The sequence below is a fragment of the Mobula hypostoma genome (assembly GCF_963921235.1).
Source record: "Mobula hypostoma chromosome 13 unlocalized genomic scaffold, sMobHyp1.1 SUPER_13_unloc_1, whole genome shotgun sequence".
In the NCBI taxonomy this organism is placed as follows: domain Eukaryota; kingdom Metazoa; phylum Chordata; class Chondrichthyes; order Myliobatiformes; family Myliobatidae; genus Mobula; species Mobula hypostoma.
In genome coordinates this window covers 160592-181008 of record NW_026948145.1, presented here as the reverse complement: position 1 = coordinate 181008, position 20417 = coordinate 160592, and the positions used below count along the sequence as shown (strand labels likewise).

At 54.6% G+C, this 20417-nt stretch overlaps 2 protein-coding genes across 2 annotated transcripts in view; both read right to left on the bottom strand.

Moving 5' to 3' along the window:
• LOC134341275 (cell adhesion molecule 3-like) overlaps window positions 1–10766 on the bottom strand; it is a 51137-nt gene extending 40371 nt beyond the window's left edge. Inside the window, exons 1-2 of the mRNA XM_063039138.1 lie at window positions 10596–10766; window positions 4799–4948 (exon numbers count right to left, since the gene is read on the bottom strand). Of these exons, the coding sequence (XP_062895208.1) occupies window positions 4799–4948; window positions 10596–10677 (232 nt within the window). The 5' untranslated portion in view covers window positions 10678–10766. The remainder of the gene's footprint in view (window positions 1–4798; window positions 4949–10595) is intronic.
• A 5935-nt stretch (window positions 10767–16701) lies between these two features.
• LOC134341281 (junctional adhesion molecule A-like) overlaps window positions 16702–20417 on the bottom strand; it is a 37492-nt gene continuing 33776 nt past the window's right edge. The window contains exon 9 of the mRNA XM_063039152.1: window positions 16702–17450. The gene's annotated coding sequence lies outside the window, so the exon portion shown is untranslated. The remainder of the gene's footprint in view (window positions 17451–20417) is intronic.

Here is a 20417-nt window from a genome sequence, read left to right as displayed (position 1 = left end):
GAATGCTAACATTGCATTTGCCTTCCTTACCACTAACTCAACCTGCAAATTAATCTTTATGGAATCCTGCACAAGGACTCACAAATACCTTTGCGCCTCTGATTTTTGAATTTTCTCCCCTTTTAGAAGATAGTCCATGTTTTTAATTTATTCCTCCTGCCAAATTGCATGACCTTGCACTTCCGGCACTCTATTCCATCTGCCACATCCTTGCCCATTCCCCCTGTCTATCTGTCCTTCTGTAGCCTCTCTACTTCCTCATCACTACCTGTCCCTCCACCTGTCTTCATATCATCTACAAACTTTGCCACAAATGCATCAATTCCTTCATCCAAATCATTGACATACAAGGTGAAAAGCGTGGTCCCAACACTGACCCCTGTGGAACACCACTAGTCACTGGCTCTCTTTATTCTCATTCTTTGCCTCCTACCAGTCAACCAATCTTCTATCCATGCTCATACCTTTCTTGTAATACCATGGGCTCTTATCTTGTTATAGAGCCTCATGTGCGGCACCTTGTCGAAGGCCTTCTGAAAATTCAAATAAATGACATCCACTGATTCTTCGTTGTCTATCTTGCCCGAAATATCCTCAAAGAATTCTGACAGATTAGTCAGGCAATATTTCCCCTTGAAAAATCCATGCTGACTTTATCCTATTTTGTCTTATGCCTCCAAGTACTCTGAAACCGCATCCTTAATAATGGACTCCAGCATCTTTCCAACCATTGAAATCAGGCTAACTGGCCTATAAACGCAAATGACAGGAATTCTGCAGATGCTGGAAATTCAAGCAACACACATAAAAGTTGCTGGTGAACGCAGTAGGCCAGGCAGCATCTCTAGGAAGAGGTGCAGTCGACGTTTCAGGCCGAGACCCTTCGTCAGGACTAACTGAAGGAAGAGTGAGTAAGGGATTTGAAAGTTGGAGGGGGAGGGGGAGATCCAAAATGATAGGAGAAGACAGGAGGGGGAGGGATGGAGCCAAGAGCTGGACAGGTGATTGGCAAAAGGGGATACGAGAGGATCATGGGACAGGAGGTCCGGGAAGAAAGACAAGGGGGGGGGAACCCAGAGGATGGGCAAGGGGTATATTCAGAGGGACAGAGGGAGAAAAAGGAGAGTGAGAGAAAGAATGTGTGTATAAAAATAAGTAACAGATGGGGTACGAGGGGGAGGTGGGGCATTAGCGGAAGTTAGAGAAGTCGATGTTCATGCCATCAGGTTGGAGGCTAACTTACCTTCATGTTCCATGTTTTCTGTCATTATGGCTGTTTAGTTGCTTTCTGTTGGTTTTTAAAGCTTCCTAATCCTCTACCTTCCCACTAATGTTTGCTGTATTATGTGCTCTCTCTTTTGCTTTTATGCTGTCTTTGACTTCCCTTCCCAGGCACGGTTGCCTCAACCTCGCTTTAGAATACTTCTTCGTTGTTGGGATGTATCTTTCCTGCATCTTCCAAATTTCCCTCGGGAACTGCAACCACTGCTGTTCTGCCATCACCCCTGCTAGTGTTCCCTTTCAATAAACTTTAGCCCGCTCCTTTCTCATGCCTCTATACAGTATTCCCTTTACTCCACTATAATACTGATACATCTGATTTTAGCTTTTCCTTCTCAAACTATTTGGTGAAGCCCAGCATATTATGATCACTGCCTCCTAAGGGTCCCTTTACCTTAAGCTCCCTAATTAAATCTGGATCATTACATAACACCCAATCCAGAATTGCCATACCCTTAGTGGGCTCAACCACAAACTGCTCTAAAAAGATATCTCATAGGCGTAGCACAAATTCCCTCTCTTGGGCATTCCAAACTCAATGATTTAGGAAGAGCTTCTTCCCCTTCTCCATCAGATTTCTGAACAGTCCATGAACACTCCCTTGCCATTCCTTTCCTTTTTGCACTATTGAGTTTTGTAGTTTGTAGTTATTTATACTGCTGCTGCAAAACAAAATGTCATGTAAGTCAGTACTTATTGGCCTGGTTTTGTGGTCATTACAGATACTTTGTTGGGGGAAGGGCCAGACCAGCAGCCCAATGGTCCAGGATTCAAATGAGACAGAGAGAGATGTAATGAGGTGGAGAGCTGCTCTATTGATCGGGGAGAAAGTCACAACTGCAGTCAGAGTGGACAGCCCAGACAACTTGTCCAGTGAGGTAAAATGGGTCAAGCTCGGGAATAAGAAAGGTATGTATACTCCGATGGGCATATACTATAGGCCTCCCAATAACCAGTGGGAGACAAGGGAATAGGTTTTTTTTTATTAAGTGCAATCGTGAACAATAGCCAGATCAGAAATGCTGATCAAGTCAACTAGTTCCCAAAGAGAACTCTGACAGGCCAATCAGATGGTTCACTGCTGCTCAGCGATAACAGGCTCAAGGGTCAGTACCCCAGAAACACACTGGAGCAGTGCGGCGGAGGTACGTGCTATGCATGACCTGATCTGAAAGTATCATGTTGACTCGTAACAGATAGTGTTCACGGTGGAACAGCTTAGTCAAGGATGGGGTGATCAGCACAAATGGACAAATTATACCTCCACTACCCCGGTAGTAGGCAGATCATGGGAAGGACAAAAACAATAAGGTAATTCAGGTGGGTGACCTTAACTTCCCCAATAAGGACTGGAGCTGCCTTAATACCAAAGGCTTAGATGGGGCAGAATTTGTTAGGTGCATTTAGGAGAACTTCTTGAATCAGTATGCAGGTAATACAACCAGGGAAAGGGCCATACTGGGAAATGAGCCTGACCAGGTAACCAGGTAATTGGAGATTTAGTGGGTGAGTATTTCAGAAAGAGTTGTACTAGGTCTTCACATAGTTTTGGATAAGGATAAGGCTGGGCCTCGGGGGGGGGTAGTGTTAAAGTGGGGAAAGGCTAATCACCACAGTATCAGGCAGGAGCAGAGCAAAGTAGATTGGGAGAAGATTTTATTGGGTAAGTTCACATCTGATGTGAGAGATGTTTAAAGGACAGTTGGTCAGAATTTCAGACCTGTGTGTTCCTGTGAGGAAGAAAGACAAAGACGACAAGATCAGAAACCTTGGATGTCGAGAGAAAAGGAAGCACATGTAAGGTTTAGGAAGCTGAAACCAGACAGGGCCCTTGAAAAGCAGGCGAGAAATTAATCAGGGAATTGGGAGGGATAAAAGGAGACATAAAATGTTCTTAGCAACTAAAATAACAGAGAATCCCAAGATATTTAACTGTATATGTATATTAAAAAGAAGTAGGTAACTAGGGAGAGGGTAGGACCACTCAAGAACAAAAGAGGGAATTAATGTCTGGGGCCAGAGGATGTGGCTGAGGTCCTAATTGAGGGCTACCCATCAGTATTCACCCAGGAGAAGGTCTTAGAGATTAGTGAGACCAGGGAGGGGTATGGTGATTTCCAGGACATGTTGATATCAATAGGAAGAAGTGTTAACATCTATTGAAGTTTATTAAGGTAAATGCCTGATGGGATCTATCCCACGTCACTGACTGCTGGGACCTTGACAGATATCCTTGTAACAACAGATGAGGCCCCAGAGGACCGGAGAATAGCCAGCGTTGTTTCTTTGCTTAAGAAAAGCAATAACAACAAACCTGGACAATATAGGCCAGTGAGTCGAACAGCAGTGGTAGGAAAGCTACTCATGATTCTTCAGGATAAGATAAACCCACATCACAGGCATATTAGGGACACAGTGTAGATGTCCTGTCTATCACGTTTGATTGCTTTTTTTGGGGAGGTGATCGATGAGGGTAGGGCAGTGGATGTTGTCTAGATGGACTTTAAGGAAGGCGTTGGACAAGTTCCCTCCTGGTAGGCTCATCTAGAAGATTGAGGTGCATGGAGTTGAAACTTGACAGAATGGATTCCAAATAGAAGAGAGGGGATAGTAGTGGAGGGCTGCTATACTGTCTGTGATTGGTGTTGTTCTGTAGGGACCTATGCTGGGGCCTCTGTTATTAGTGATATATATAAATGACTGGATGAAAATGCAGATGGGCTGATTAATGACACACAAATTGAGGAATTGTGAATGTTGAGGAAGATTATTAAGGGATGCAGATGAGTTGGAAATGTGGGCAGAGAAATGGCAGATGGAGTTTAGTCTGCAAGGCGTTGATGTTTGAGATGTAAATGTATGAATAATGTATACAGTAAATGGCAGGACATTCAGGAGGTGGATCTTGAACTGAAACTTCACAGCTTCCTGGAAGTGGTGACACGCGTCAACAACATGATGAAAAAGACACACAGCAATCCTGCCCTCCTCCGGTGGGGCATTTGGTAGAAGAGATGGGACAATTGCACAAGATGTTGGTGGAGGAGTCAGGGAGGAGGGAGGAAGGGTGGGACTGAGGAAGAGAGGAAGGGAGGAAGAGCAGGGAAAGGGAGGTGGGGGAAACAGGAAGTAAGGACGGTGGAGAGTACGGAGGGGATGAGGAAGACGGTGGAAGGAAAAGGGGAGGAAGGTGAAGGTAGATGGGGAGGGAGAGGAAATAGAGGACAGGGAGGAAAGAGGAGGGGTGGGTAGGGGAAGAGGAAGGGAATGGGGAGGGGAGAGTTTCTGTAGTGTGGTGTGTATGCCATAGGTTTACATCTTCAGAGATCCAAGGGAAACATGGATAGTTGGAAGTTGGGGAGGGGCCTGGAAGAGACTCTAGCTCCTTGTGCGCTATCCTGCCCGTGGTTCATCCGCTCACCCCCTCCCTCCGCCTCTTCGCCATCCCCTCACCCGCATCCTCCCTCCCAGCTCTCAGTGCCCTTCTCCCCACCATCACGCCCCTCTCCCCTCCCACCTTTCTTGTCATCGAAGTAGAGGGTCTGCTGGGTAGGGTTCGACCACTGCAGGGAGGAGTTGTCGTTCTCCTGGACCGTACAACGCAGGGTCACTGTGCCGCGCTCCTGTACCTTCTCGTCCTTGGTGACTGGGCACAGCAACTCGGCCTCTGGGGAGAGAGAGCAACAGACACAATGTCAGCCCTGGGGGTGGGGGGGGGCGACAGAGTAAAAGGGGGGTGGAAGTAGGTGGGAGGGAAGAATATTTAGAAAAAGTGAGAGTGGGAGATGAGAGAGACAGGGAAGGGGGACAAACAGAAGAAGGTATCTGGGGGAGGAGAGAGAGGAGAAGGTTCAAGGGAGGGTGAAGAAGGGTAGAGGGGACAGAGGTGGGAGAGTGAGTGAGGGAGGAAAGACAAAAGAGAGCGAGGGAGAGACAGACAGGGAAAGAGAGGGAAGAGGAGGAGGTGTGATGCTGAGAGAGTGAGAGATTAGGGAGAGAGGGAAAGCACGAGATGAGGAAGGTGTGAGGGGGAGAGGGAGAGGGAGAAGAGGGCAAGGGAGAGGCCGTGCTGGGTAAAGAGCGGAGGAGGGATAGGAAGAGGAGGTAAGGCAGAAAATAAATGGAAGTGGGAGGTACAAAGAGAGTGCACGAGTGAAGGAGGAGAAAGAACAGGGTGGAAAGAGAGTAGGAGAGGGGAAGAGAGGGACGGACAGGCAAAGGGGTAGTGTGGGGATAGCAAGGGGTGGGAGCAATGGAAATAATTGCCGAGAAGAACAGATGAAAGTGGGGGAATAGAGAGGGGGACGGGGAGAGACGAAATGAGAGATAGGGAGGTGCAGCGGCAGGAGAGCAGGGACAAGAGTAAGAGAGTGGAGTTGAGCATATGTTGAAGAGAAGTGGGTGAGAAGGGGAGAGAGATGGAGGGGGAAGGGAGAGGGGAGGGAAGAGGGAGAGGGGATAGAGGGGGAAGGGAAGGAGAGAGGCGGAGGGGGTAAGGGAAAGGGGATAGAGGGGGAGGTAAGTGGGAGAGGGGATAGAGGAGGAGGGGAGAGAGGCAGAGGGGGAAGGGAAAGGGGATAGAGGGGAGGGAAGGGGGAGAGGGGATAGAGGAGGAGGGAAGAGGAAGAGGGGATAGAGGAGGAGGGGAGAGAGGCAGAGGGGGAAGGGAAAGGGGATAGAGGGGAGGGAAGAGGGAGAGGGGATAGAGAGGGAAGGGAAGGAGAGAGGCGGAGGGGGTAAGGGAAAGGGGATAGAGGAGGAGGGAAGAGGAAGAGGGGATAGAGGAGGAGGGAGAGAGGCGGAGGGGGTAAGGGAGAGAGGAAGGGAAGAGGGAGTGAGGTGGAGGGGAAGGGAGAGGGGATAGAGGGGGAGGGAAGAGGGAGGGGGGAAGGGAGGAGAAGGGTAAAGGGAGAGAAAGAGATGGGGGAAGTGAAGGGATAGAGAAGAGGAGGGAAGGGAGAGAGACTGAGATGGAAGCAGAAGGGAGAGGCCATATAGAAGAGGAGGAAAGGGAGGGAGAGAGAGAGAGGGAGATGGAGGGGAAGGGGAGAGAATGGAGAGGAGAGGGAGGAGGAGATAGAGGTGGGTGTGGAAGGTTGGGATAGAAGTGGGGGAGATAGAGCAGGGGATAGAGGTGGAGGGCAGATAAGTGGGGGAGAGGTGGGGGGTAGAGAGAAAGTGACAGAGGTTTGGGGACAGAGGAGAGGAGAGAGGAGGGGACAGAGATGGGAAATAGAGAGGACAGGTGGGGACAGATAGGGGGAGAGAGGAGTGGATAGAAGATGGGGAGAGAGGAGGGAGTTAGGGTTGGGGAAAGAGAGGAGGGTATAGAGGTTGAGGGGAGAGGAAGCAATAGAGGTGGGGTAGAGAAAAGGTGATGGGGAGAAAGAGGAGGGGATAGAAGTGCAGGGGAGATCGGTGGGGCAGAGAAGAGGGGATAGAGACGGTGGAGAGAGGTTGGGATAGAGGTGAGGGAGAGAGAGGAGGGGAGAGAGAGGAGGGGAGAGAGGAGATGAGAGAGAGGAGGGGTCAGAGATGAGGAATAGAGAGGGGAGGAGAGTTGGAGGAGAGAGGTGGGGACAGATAGAGGGAGAGACAGGAGGGTATAGAAGTGGAGTGGAGATAGGTGGGCCAGAGAGGAGGGGATAGAAGTGGAGGAGAGAGAGAAAGGGAGAGAGGAAAGATGGAGAGAGGGAAGATGGAGATGGGGAGAGAGGAGGAGATAGTGGGGGAGAGAGAGGAGGGGAGAGGGGGAGATGGAGATGGGGAGATAGTGGGAGAGATAGAGGAGGGGAGAGGGGGAGATGGGGAGAGAGAGGTTGGTATAGGGGTGGGGGAAGAGAGGAGGGGTTAGATGTGGGGGAGGGAGAGGAAAGGATTGAGGTGGGAGAAGAGAGTTGGAGGATATGGAGAATGGGGATAGAGGTGGAGAGGAGAGAGGAGGAGAGAGATGGGAGAGAGAAGAGGGGATAAAGATGGGGAATAGAGAAAAGGTAATAGAGATGGAGGGAGAAAGAAGGGGATAGAGGTGGGGAGAGCGAGGAGGCGAGAGAGGTGGAGGGAGAAGGGGATAGAGGTGGGGAGAGAAGGGATGGGATAGAGGGAGAAATAGATGGAGAGAGACAGGGAGTGGGAGGGTATAGAGGGAGGAGGAGGCATGTGGGAAGACTAGGTAGAGAGGGGTAGGGTGTAGAGGGAGAAATGGAGCGGTTGGGGAAAGGTAGAGAGAGGAGAGTGGAAGGGGGAGAGGGGGTTTAGAGTAGGCCAGGGAAGGGTATAGAAATTGGGGAGAGGTACAATGAGATTAGGGTGAGGGAGGGTCCGAGCTCGACAGAGAGTGCAGGAAGTAGAGAAGATAGAGAAAAGCTATGGGGGGGGGGTGAGCAGGGGGGGTGTAGAGATAGAGAAGGGGTTAAAGCTGGGAGATCAGTGTGGGTGAGATGGTGAGATGAGAAGATAGAGAAAGGGGAAAAGAGGACAGGTTACAGTGGAACAGGGTAAATGGGGATACAGGGAGGAGGAGGTTAATGGGGGAAGAGAGTGATGGGGGAGAGAGGGAGAGAGGAAAGATGTGTAAGGGAATGGTGTGAAATAGAGGAGAGAAGAGAGAGATGGAGTAAATGATGGGAAGTGAGATGAGGGAGAGATGAAGAAAGAGATGGGGAGAGATGGGGAAAGATGGCAAGAGGGATGAGGAGAGATGGAGGAGGGCTGAGGAGAGAGATGGGGAGAGTGTTGAGAACAGAGATGGGAGAGATGGGAAGAGGGGTGGGGAGAGGGGGAGAGATGGGGAGAGATGGGAAAGAGGTAGGGATAAAGAAGGTGATGAGGGGGTAGATACAGAAGTGAGAGAAAAGGGAGAGTGGGGAGTTGTGGGAGAGAATGGTAGCTGGCGGAGGGGAAAGTAAAGAGAGGAGAGTCGTGGGATGAAATGGATGGTGAGAGAGGGAAGAATGATGCTCTGGAGAGTGGCAGCAGAGAGAGAGGAGGGGAGAGAGGGGAGAGAGGAGGGGAGAGGGGAGGGGAGAGGGGAGAGAGAGGGGGGAGAGAGGGGAGAGAGGGGAGAGAGGAGGGGAGAGAAGAGGGGAGAGAAGAGGGGAGAGAGGAGGGGAGAGAGGAGGGGAGAGAGAGGAGGGGAGAGCGGAGGGGAGAGAGGGGAGAGAGGAGGGGAGAGGGGAGGGGAGAGGGGAGAGAGAGGGGGGAGAGAGGGGAGAGAGGGGAGAGAGGAGGGGAGAGAAGAGGGGAGAGAAGAGGGGAGAGAGGGGGAGAGAGGAGGGGAGAGAGAGGGTTGCGGAAGTTGGAGAGATGGGAACAGTGAGCGAGAGGAGAGAATGGGAGGCTTGATGGTGATAGTGAGAGGAGGGAATAGCAAGTCAAGAATAGAGAGGTGGAGATCACTGAGGGGCAGAAAGAGGGAAAGGGAAGAATAGAGAGCGGGATAGCTGGGGGGGGGGTGTCGGGAGACAGAGACGGATTGAAAAGGAGGATAAGGGGCGAGGGACGGAGAGGATATTAAGCAATGGAGCGGGGATTTTAAGAATCCGAGGAGTCGGGCCCTCCGGTACATTGCCCCTCCCTGCGGCTTTTCCCGTCTCTGCGGCCGGCCTGTTTCACGCAGCGGATGGCCCGACGCCAACTCCTGCTGCTGCAGCCCAGTACCAGGGTCCCTCCGCAGCCGCCGAGATGCTCCGCCGCCACCTCCCGCAGTGTCGCAGAACGGGTGCTGGACAGGAGCTGCGGTGTCGGAGGGAGGGGGCGAAAGGACGAAGGAGGGAGATGACGGGATGAAACAGATGGGACGTCTGTCACTGACAGGAAGATAAACAGGCAGTGATCCGGGCTCTCCTTGTCTCCCCCCACCAGACAGAGCAGACCCCACCCAAATGATCGCAGCCCCGGTAACAATGCAGACCCGCTGCACAGTCCCTCTGCTATAAGATACACGTTCCGCCTTGAAACAGAATTCCCCCGTGTTAACACGGTGTCCCCAGCCACAACAGCGCCTGCCACCCCATCACCTTTCACCTCAAAACAAAGGGCAATGTGGGACTACTCGTCTCCTCACCCTCCAACACAATCCCACAGCCCACCAAACAGACCGCCCTCAGCAACACATCCCCACGTATACGTAGAGACACAACATCCCCACGCACAAGGAATCTACCCCTCCCGAAAACACACAGTCTGTCACAGAGACAAGAGACAGCGGATGCCGGATGCTGGAATCTGGGACAGCAATCTGTTGGAGGCATTCAGCAGGTTAAGCAACATCCGTACGGACACTGAACCTGCTGAGTTCCCCCAGCACATTGTCTCATTCCCAGTTTATCACACGCACATACAAATTCTCATTCTCTCTCTGTCCTGTCCCTTATCACATACAGTCCCGCTTCAACACAATCTCTAGAACACACGCACACACAATCTCTAATACATATATACAACCTGTAACACACACACAACCCATCTCTAACACACACATACACCGTCTCCAACACACACACACACACACACACACACACACAACCTGTAACATACACACAACATACAAACACCCCATCTCTAACACACACACATATACACAATCTCTAACACATACATACACCGTCTCCAACACACACACACACACACACACACACACACAACCTGTAACATACACACAACATACAAACACCCCATCTCTAACACACACACATATACACAATCTCTAACACATACATACACCGTCTCCAACACACACACACACACACACACACAGGCACTATATCCTGGTCTCTTCCCCGGCCCCTGCGCTCTCACGCCCCACGTCCAGCTCGATGTGAAGGGAAAACGCCGAGTACCGGCTGTCCAGAGATGCGAGCAGGGGCGGCAGTGAGCGCTGACTGAAACATCGCCGCCATTCGATGCATCACTTGGCAAAAACAAGGGCTTTGCGCTCGGGAGCGGTCTCTGTTCAGTTAACACGAGCCGCCACCCGCTCCCCGACCCGGGAAACAGCGGGAGAACAATACGGCCGCCCCGTCCCAAATAACTCCGTACCAGGTGGGGCCACCGCGGTCTGAGGATGCGTGTGTTTGCCCGTCTCTAGGTGCTTGTTTGTTTGTGTGCGTTTGTATGGTGGTGTGCGTCTATCTGTCCGTCGAAGTGTGTCTCGTTTCCATTCCTTTATCTGTGTGTGTGGTGTGTGTGTGTGAACGGAGAGAGACTGTCGGTCTCTGTGTGTTTGCGTGCTCTGGGATTGTTGTTACAGCCCCGGTATCCCGCTTCTCCTACCGATCAGACGGAGGGACACAGGCGGGCTCTGCCCTCCCTACCTTCCAACCCGCAGTCGACGGGTAAATTGCCGCGGATGAGAGGCGTCAGCCAGCATGTCAGCGCGACAACCCGCAGCAACATCGCGGCAACGCGGAGCCGGTCACTGTCCTTGGTGCCGAAGCGCCGAGCCTCGGTATCTGGATGGTGGAGCGGAGGCAGGGAAGAGGAGGGGAGTGGGGAGGGGGCGGAGGGAGGGGCACGGCTGCCAATAAGGCGAGTGGATCCGCAGGAAGGGCGAGACCGCGCCCCCGCCGAGCTCAGGCGGACGGCAGAGCCAATGCAGCAGCCGCCCGTAAACAGGTCGGCGTCGGCCGCACATCTGTGAGGAGACGGAGATGTGCCGCATCAGCGGCTCCCGGGGCTGCGGGAGAAGGGGGCGAAGGACAATGGCAGACGGACGGGGAGGTGGAAGAACGGAGGGAGGAGAGAGAGGGGTGGACGGACGGAGAATAACGAGAGGGACAAGACAGAGGGGAGAGGGGAAAGAGATGCGAAGATGCCGGGAGGGAAGAGAGACGGAAAGGGGTTAGAAGGGAGACAAAAGGAGAACAAGAACTGGGCGGAGAGACGAGGGTAATGAAGTGAAAGGAAGGGAGGAGAGGAGCGAGGGAGAGTGGGGAGAGAAAAAACGGAGATGTGTTAGGCTGCGAAAGGGGAGAGGAGATGGGAGGGAAGAGGGGTAAGGGCATTGGAGGGTCGAAAGGGGAGGAGATGGGAGGGAAGAGGGGGTATGGGCATTGGGGGTCGAAAGGGGAGAGGAGATGGGAGGGAAGCGGGGGTAAGGGCATTGGGGGGTCGAAAGGGGAGAGGAGATGGGAGGGAAGAAGGGGTAAGGGCATTGGGGGGTCGAAAGGGGAGGAGATGGGAGGGGAGTAGAGGCATGGGATGAGGCAAGGAGAGGGGATGAGGCGGTGGAGAGAATAGGAGGGGTGGAGAGGGAGAGACAATGAGTTGGGGAGGGAGAGAATGGGGGAGAGGGGTAGAAAGATGCGGAGGGGAGAAGATGGGGAGATAGGGAGGGGAGAAGATGGGGAGATAGGGAGGGGAGAGGAGGTGAGAGGTAGAAGAATATGCAGGGGAGAGAGGATGGGGAGAGTAGGAGGATGGGGAGAGGAGTGAGGATGGAGAGAGGGGAGGATGGGGAGAGGGGAGGATGGGGAGAGGGGAGGATGGGGAGAGGGGAGGATGGGGAGAGGAAAGAGGATGGGGAGGGGAGAGAGGATGGGGAGGGGGTGAGGATGGGGAGAGGGGAGGATGGGGAGAGGGGAGGATGGGGAGAGGGGAGGAGGGGGAGTGTGGGACAGGATGGGGAGAGGAGTGAGGATGGGGAGAGGGGAGGATGGGGAGAGGGGAGCATGGGGAGAGGGGAGGATGGGGAGGGGAGAGAGGATGGGGAGGGAAGAGAGGGGAGGATGGGGAGGGGAGAGAGGGGAGGATGGGGAGGGGAGAGAGGATGGGGAGAGGGGAGGATGGGGAGGGGAGAGAGGATGGGGAGAGGGGAGGATGGGGAGGGGAGAGAGGATGGGGAGAGGGGAGGATGGGGAGAGTGGGTGAGGATGGGGAGAGGGGAGGATGAGGAGAGGGGAGGATGGGGAGAGGGGAGGATGGGGAGAATGGGTCAGGATGGGGAGAGGAGTGAGGATGGAGAGAGGGGGAAGGTGGGGAGAGGGGAGGATGGGGAGAGGAGAGAGGATGGGGAGAGGGAAGGATGGGGAGGGGAGAGAGGATGGGGAGAGGGGGAGGATGGGAGGAGAGGATGGGGAGGGGAGGATGGAGAGAGGGGAGGATGGGGAGGGGAGAGAGGGGAGGATGGGGAGGGGAGAGAGGATGGGGGAGGGGAGAGAGGATGGGGAGAGGGGAGGATGGGGAGGGGAGAGAGGATGGGGAGGGGAGAGAGGATGGGGTGAAGGGGAAAGGATGGGAGAGGGGGTGAGGATGGGGAGAGGTGGAGAGGGGAGGACGGGGAGGGGAGAGATGATGGGGTGAAGGGGAGAGGATGGGAGAGGGGGTGAGGATGGGGTGAAGGGGAGAGGATGGGGAGAGGGGAGGATGGGGAGGGGAGAGAGGATGGGGAGAGAGGATGGGGTGAAGGGGAAAGGATGGGAGAGGGGGTGAGGATGGGGTGAAGGGGAGAGGATGGGGAGAGGGGAGGATGGGGAGGGGAGAGAGGATGGGGAGGGGAGAGAGGATGGGGTGAAGGGGAAAGGATGGGAGAGGGGGTGAGGATGGGGAGAGGGGGAGGATGGGGAGAGGGGGAGGATGGGGAGGAGAGGGGGAGGATGGGGAGGAGAGGATGGGGAGGGGAGGATGGGGAGAGGGGGAGGATGGGGAGAGGGGAGGATGGAGAGAGGGGAGGATGGAGAGAGGGGAGGATGGAGAGGGGAGAGAGGATGGGGAGGGGAGAGAGGATGGGGTGAAGGGGAAAGGATGGGAGGGGGGTGAGGATGGGGAGAGGTGGAGAGGGGAGGACGGGGAAGTGGAGGATTGTGATGGGGTGAGGAAGGGGAGGGTAGAGAGGGGAGGATGGGGTGAAGGGGAGAGGATGGGAGAGGGGGTGAGGATGGGGAGAGGGGAGGATGGGGAGGGGAGAGAGGAGGGGGTGAAGGGGAAAGGATGGGAGAGGGGGTGAGGATGGGGAGAGGGATGGGGAGAGGGGAGGATGGAGAGGGGAGAGAGGATGGGGAGGCGAGAGAGGATGGGGTGAAGGGGAAAGGATAGGAGAGGGGGTGAGGATGGGGAGAGAGGAGGATGGGGAGAGAGGAGGATGGGGAGGGGAGAGAGGATGGGGTGAAGGGGAAAGGATGGGAGAGGGGGTGAGGATGGGAAGAGGGGAGGATGGGGAGGGGAGAGAGGATGGGGTGAAGGGGAAAGGATGGGAGAGGGGGTGAGGATGGGGAGAGGTGGAGAGGGGAGGACGGGGAAGTGGAGGATTGTGATGGGGTGAGGAAGGGGAGGGTAGAGAGGGGAGGATGGGGTGAAGGGGAGAGGATGGGAGAGGGGGTGAGGATGGGGAGAGGGGAGGATGGGGAGGGGAGAGAGGATGGGGAGGGGAGAGAGGATGGGGTGAAGGGGAAAGGATGGGAGAGGGGGTGAGGATGGGGAGAGGGATGGGGAGAGGGGAGGATGGAGAGGGGAGAGAGGATGGGGAGGCGAGAGAGGATGGGGTGAAGGGGAAAGGATAGGAGAGGGGGTGAGGATGGGGAGAGAGGAGGATGGGGAGGGGAGAGAGGATGGGGTGAAGGGGAAAGGATGGGAGAGGGGGTGAGGATGGGAAGAGGGGAGGATGGGGAGGGGAGAGAGGATGGGGTGAAGGGGAAAGGATGGGAGAGGGGGTGAGGATGGGGAGAGGTGGAGAGGGGAGGACGGGGAAGAGGAGGATTGTGATGGGGTGAGGAAGGGGAGGGTGGAGAGGGGAGGTTGGGGAAGGGAGAGAGGATGGGGTGAAGGGGAGAGGATGGGAGAGGGGGTGAGGAGGTGGGAGGGGATAGCAATGAGAGAGAAGGGAAATGAGAGGAGTTGAATGGGGAGGGAAAGACAGGAAAAGCAAAGGGAGGAATGGGAGATGGAGAGCACGGGGATGGGAGGAAGAGATGGAAACAGGGGTAGGAACAAGGTGGGGAGAGGGAGGATGGGAAAAAGAGAAAAGAAAGGAAGAAGAGGAGATAAGGGGAGAGAAGAATAGAGAGGGTTGTGCAAGAAAGAGAGGGAGAGAACGAGGGGAGGAGAGAAGAGAAATGACAAAGGCAAGGTGGTAGAGATGATGGTAGAAGCAGAGGGCGAGGAGGGACAGAAATTGGTGGATGAAGATAAAGGTAAAAGAGAGAAAGGGAGAAAACAGTGGCAAGAGTGGAGAAATGGGGGGAGTGACAGGAAGGATAGGTAGGCAGTAGGGTGGGAGGGAGGGTAAAGGACAGAACGGGACAGAGGGCAAGAGTAGGAGAAAGATGACCACATCCCTCCAGCTCTCATTTCTCTCCGCTCCGTTCCTTTCTGTCTTTCCTGTTCTTAACTCCGACACACTCTCCCTTTGTTTTCTCCACTCTCCCCCTACCCTCTCCTGAAACTTCTTTTCCCTTTAACTCTTTGTCTGTCTTGTCTCTCCACCTATCACATACAGTACCTCTCTCTATCTCGGGCACATTCCTTCCTCACTCTCCCAACTCCCTCTTGTCCTCCCATTGACACCTCTACCAGCCCACTTTCCCCCACACCCACCTCCCATATGCCACTCTGTCCTTTCCGATGCCTTTTTCCCCACTCTATTCTCTGCCTTCCTTGTCTCTCCAATGATACAACATCCTGTCCCATCTGTTCCATCCCTCTACCACCCCTCTCTCATCCTTCCAAATGCCTCCAACTTTCCCACTCTCTATTAGTCAATTCCCACTTTCCCATATTCCCTCCACCATTGTTCATAACACACTCCCCTGCCTACAAGACTTTCCACTCTCCTTATTCAATCAGTTCTGCCCCTACTACTCCTTATCTGTGCCTTCGCCACACCTCCAACCACCAAGTCACCTCACTCCCTGCCCATTGCCCTCCGCCATCCACTGCTGACCCATTCCCTCAACAATTCACTCCACTCTGTGGTCTACTGTACAGTAGTGTGCTGTGATGTCGGATACTGTACTGAGGTACCGTCTACAGGACTGTGGTGTGGGGTACGGGTCTGTGGTGTGGGGTGTTGGACTGTGGTGTGGGGTACGGGTCTGTGGTGTGGGGTGTTGGACTGTGGTGTGGGGTACGGGTCTGTGGTGTGGAGTGTTGGACTGTGGTGTGGGGTACGGGTCTGCGGTGTGGGGTGTTGGACTGTGGTGTGGGGTACGGGTCTGTGGTGTGGGGTGTTGGACTGTGGTGTGAGGTGTTGGACTGTGGTGTGGGGTACGGGTCTGTGGTGTGGAGTGTTGGACTGTGGTGTGGGGTACGGGTCTGCGGTGTGGGGTGTTGGACTGTGGTGTGGGGTACGGGTCTGTGGTGTGGGGTGTTGGACTGTGGTGTGAGGTGTTGGACTGTGGTGTGGGGTGTTGGACTGTGGTGTGGGGTACGGGTCTGCGGTGTGGGGTGTTGGTCTGTGGTGTGGGGTATGGGACTGCGGTGTGGGGTATGGGACTGCGGTGTGGGGTGTTGGACTGTGGTGTGGGGTAGGGGACTGCGGTGTGGGGTACGGGTCCGCGGTGGGGGGTGTTGGACTGTGGTGTGGGGTATGGGACTGCGGTGTGGGGTGTTGGACTGTGGTGTGGGGTAGGGGACTGTGGTGTGGGGTACGGGTCCGCAGTGTGGGGTGTTGGTCCACGGTGTGGGGTGTTGGACTGTGGTGTGGGGGATGGGACTGTGGTGTGGGGTACGGGTCCGCAGTGTGGGGTGTTGGTCTGCGGTGTGGGGTATGGGACTGCGGTGTGGGGTACAGTACGAGTGGGGCAAAACATTTGACTGGCTCAGGAATTTTGAAGGGCTGTTCTGAATAATTAAAAACCTGTGCATTGCCTGCTTCTTGCCTCTTTTCAGACGCATGCTCGATCTCGTGTTCTTGTGCTGGAGTGTTTTTGCTTCTCCAGGTGACCCAAGCGTGTACTGGCTTTCTCCACTTCTCGACTATTGCAACGGTTAGTGCCGTGGGTTATGGCTCGACAGAAAGGGACGAGCTTGGGATGGTACGACGGCTGGGATGAGGGGCTTGGCTCTATGCCATCTGACACTATCGGAATGAATCATGAACCAGGTGTCACCGTGTGGGAAATGTTTGGTGTTGGAGGGTAGGCGATCGTGGAACTCTTCACTGGGAGAAGGAGCAGTGGGATGAATTGTTGGTCTGGGTTTCCGGAGGTTAAGAACTTCGTGGTTACCATGTCAATCAAATCAGCTGCGCTCAGTTTAACAGGGAGCAGGCCTGGGGCTAAGTTGGCTTGCTGAAGAAGAGAGGTGGGTGGGTGATATACAAGGGGAACATGTAACACGCAGAGAGGGCAGAGGAGATGGCACATGCAGATACAATACTGACACAACAGATGTCCTCGTGAGGGATTGACCATGAGATATTGCTTCTGTACCTGACCCCACAGGCTAGCAGTAGGTGTCACTGACTGAATAAAACTCAGAAAATACTGACAAGAGAAAAGGACCATTTTATTAATGTCCAGTGACAGGAAAAGTTTTTTTGTGAGTGGAGAGAACATAATGCTGAACAGGATATCAGTGAAAACACATCTCACCGCTCACAGAGGGGACGGAAAACACCCTGCAACACCCACATATATAAAATGGTAATACCACTCCAACCCATCCCACCCCTCAGAAACTCACCAGGAGTCAGACACAGAGTGAAGTTCCCTCTACACTGTCCCATCACACACTCCCAGGGCACGGGTCAGACACAGAGTGAAGCTCCCTCTACACTGTCTCATCACACACTCCCAGGACACGGGTCAAACACAGAGTGAAGCTCCCTCCACACTGTCCCATCACACACTCCCAGGGCACGGGTCAGACACAGAGTGAAGCTCACTCTACACTGTCCCATCACACACTCCCAGGGCATGGGTCAGACACAGAGTGAAGCTCACTCTACACTGTCCCATCACACACTCCCAGGACACGGGTCAGACACAGAGTGAAACTCCCTCTACACTGTCCCATCACACACTCCCAGGGCACAGGTTATGGTAGTGGTGTTCTCCACAGTGTCCCCTTGTACATAAAAGCAGAGAAACAGATGATCCCAATCAACACAACATATTAAAATACAAAATCCGCACTGCTGTCAGTGAAAAGTATCATCAGTTCACTGTCATGAAGTTTCAGAGGAATCCACAAGTGATTCAAACAACAAACGAAGATTTTTGTCTGAAGTCACCCTGATAAAACAAAGGAAAGCACAGAGCGAGTTAGGGCAGCAAATGGTAAACAGAATAGTAGAGCGTAAAACACACACTTCAACCCACTGTCTCTGTGCTCCTGACGTTAATCAATTAAACAATTTCCATGCTGTCTTTCTCCCTTCCCTGCCCGTTCCTATGCCTTTTAAATGCCATTATTCTTTTCTTTTTCCACAACTCTACCCCAGATTTCTGCTCTAACTCCACCCTGTCATCTTAAATCTATCCCTCGAGTCTTCCACCCTGGCAGGAAGGCTGACCTGTTGATCCTAACTATCCCTCTTGTAACTTCAGGACCCCTGCTATGTATTTAATATTCCAATAATATTTGAGTAATCTTGGGTATATATTGTTTGATTAAGCATTTTTGTTCATTTAAATAATTATGGGTTACATGTTAAATATGTGGATTGCCTCGCTAAAGGTAAACCCCAAGTTAAACTCACATTTCAGACTTCCTGTCTTTTTTGGAATGAGATGAATGTTTTGAAGTGACAGAACGTAACATTCCCCCCTCAGCCCCCGATGCTCCAGGAAAAACAATCCAGGCTTCCCTCCTCATTTGTTACCGCTAATACCCTCTAGTCCCGTGACCTCTTCTGCACCCTCCCCACCCCTACAGTGTGGCAAGTACAACTAAATGAGAATTTTGGCCTTGATACAGGTGTAAATGGTTTCCCGACTTTTATACTCAACACCCAAAGCAATGAAGGTGAGCGTGCCACAGCGCTGGCTCTGTCTTTCCCACTCTATCCAATTGTGTTACTACCTTTAGGAAGCCATGGACACACCACAGCACCCCTCTGAACATCAGTGCATTGAGGGACCCTGCTATTCACTTACGTTTGACCTGTGGCTGGAATTTGTGTTTTATTTAGTGACGGAACCGGCCCTTCTGGTCTTCTGAGCCACACTGTCCCACAACCAGAAGGGCCGATTCCGTCACTAAATAAAACACAAAATTCCAAACTCCGACCCCGCGTTCCCCAAAGGTGTAACAGCATCGCACTAACAACTGCACTGTCCTGACACTCACAATTAAAACCAAACACAATTAATGGATTAAACTCTGCCTGCTATTTTCCCATGCAGCTGTTCTCAACCTCTCCCTCCTCCCCTCTCTCCACCCTCCATCCCAACTCTCCCTCCTCCCCTCTCTCCACCCTCCATCCCAACTCTCCCTCCTCCCCTCTCCACCCTCCATCCCACCTCTCCCTCCTCCCCACTCTCCACCCTCCATCCCACCACTCCCTCCTCCCCACTCTCCACCCTCCATCCCACCTCTCCCTCCTCCCCACTCTCCACCCTCCATCCCACCTCTCCCTCCTCCCCACTCTCCACCACTCCCTCCGCCCCACTCTCCACCCTACATCCCACCTCTCCCTCCGCCCCACTCTCCACCCTCCATCCCACCTCTCCCTCCTCCCCACTCTCCACCCTCCATCCCACCTCTCCCTCCTCCCCACCCTCCATCCCACCTCTCCCTCCTCCCCACTCTCCACCCTCCATCCCACCTCTCCCTCCTCCCCACTCTCCACCCTCCATCCCACCTCTCCCTCCTCCCCAGTCTCCACCCTCCATCCCACCTCTCCCTCCTCCCCACTCTCCACCCTCCATCCCACCTCTCCACCTCTCCCTCCTCCCCACTCTCCACCCTCCATCCCACCTCTCACTCCTCCACTCTCTCCACCCTCCATCCCCCTCTCCCTCCTCCCCACTCTCCACCTCTCCCTTCTCCCCACTCTCCACCCTCCATCCCACCTCTCCCTCCTCCCCTCTCTCGACCCTCCATCCCACCTCTCCCTCCTCCCCACCCTCCATCCCACCTCTCCCTCCTCTCCACCCTCCATCCCACCTCTCCCTCCTCTTCACCCTCCATCCCACCTCTCCCTCCTCCCCACTCTCCAACCTCCATCCCACCTCACCCTCCTCCCCACTCTCCAACCTCCATCCCACCTTACCCTCCTCCCCACTCTCCACCCTCCATCCCACCTCTCCCTCCTCCCCACTCTCCAGCCTCCATCCCACCTCTCCCTCCTCCCCTCTCTCCACCCTCCATCCCACCTCTCCCTCCTCTTCACCCTCCATCCCACCTCTCCCTCCTCCCCACGCTTCACCCTCCATCCCACCTCTCCCTCCTCCCCACTCTCCACCCTCCAGCCACCTCTCCCTCCTCCCCACTCTCCACCCTCCATCCCACCTCTCCCTCCTCCCCTCTCTCCACCCTCCATCCCACCTCTCCCTCCTCCCCACTCTCCACCCTCCATCCCACCTCTCCCTCCTCCCCACTCTCCACCCTCCATCCCACCTCTCCCTCCTCCCCACACTCCATCTCACCTCTCCCTCCTCCCCTCTCTCCACCCTCCATCCCACCTCTCCACCTCTCCCACCTCTCCCTCCTCCCCTCTCTCCACCCTCCATCCCACCTCTCCCTCCTCCCCACTCTTCACCCTCCATCTCACCTCTCCCTCCTCCCCACTCTCCACCCTCCATCCCACCTCTCCCTCCTCCCCACCCTCCATCCCACCTCTCCCTCCTCCCCACTCTCCACCCTCCATCCCACCTCTCCCTCCTCCCCACTCTCCATCCCACCTCTCCCTCCTCCCCACTCTCCACCCTCCATCCCACCTCTCCCTCCTCCCCACTCTCCACCCTCCATCCCACCTCTCCCTCCTCCCCACTCTCCACCCTCCATCCCACCTCTCCCTCCTCCCCAGTCTCCACCCTCCATCCCACCTCTCCCTCCTCCCCACTCTCCATCCCACCTCTCCCTCCTCCCCACTCTCCACCCTCCATCCCACCTCTCCCTCCTCCCCACTCTCCACCCTCCATCCCACCTCTCCCTCCTCCCCACTCTCCACCCTCCATTCCACCTCTCCCTCCTCCCCACTCTCCACCCTCCATCCCACCTCTCCCTCCTCCCCACTCTCCACCCTCCATCCCAAC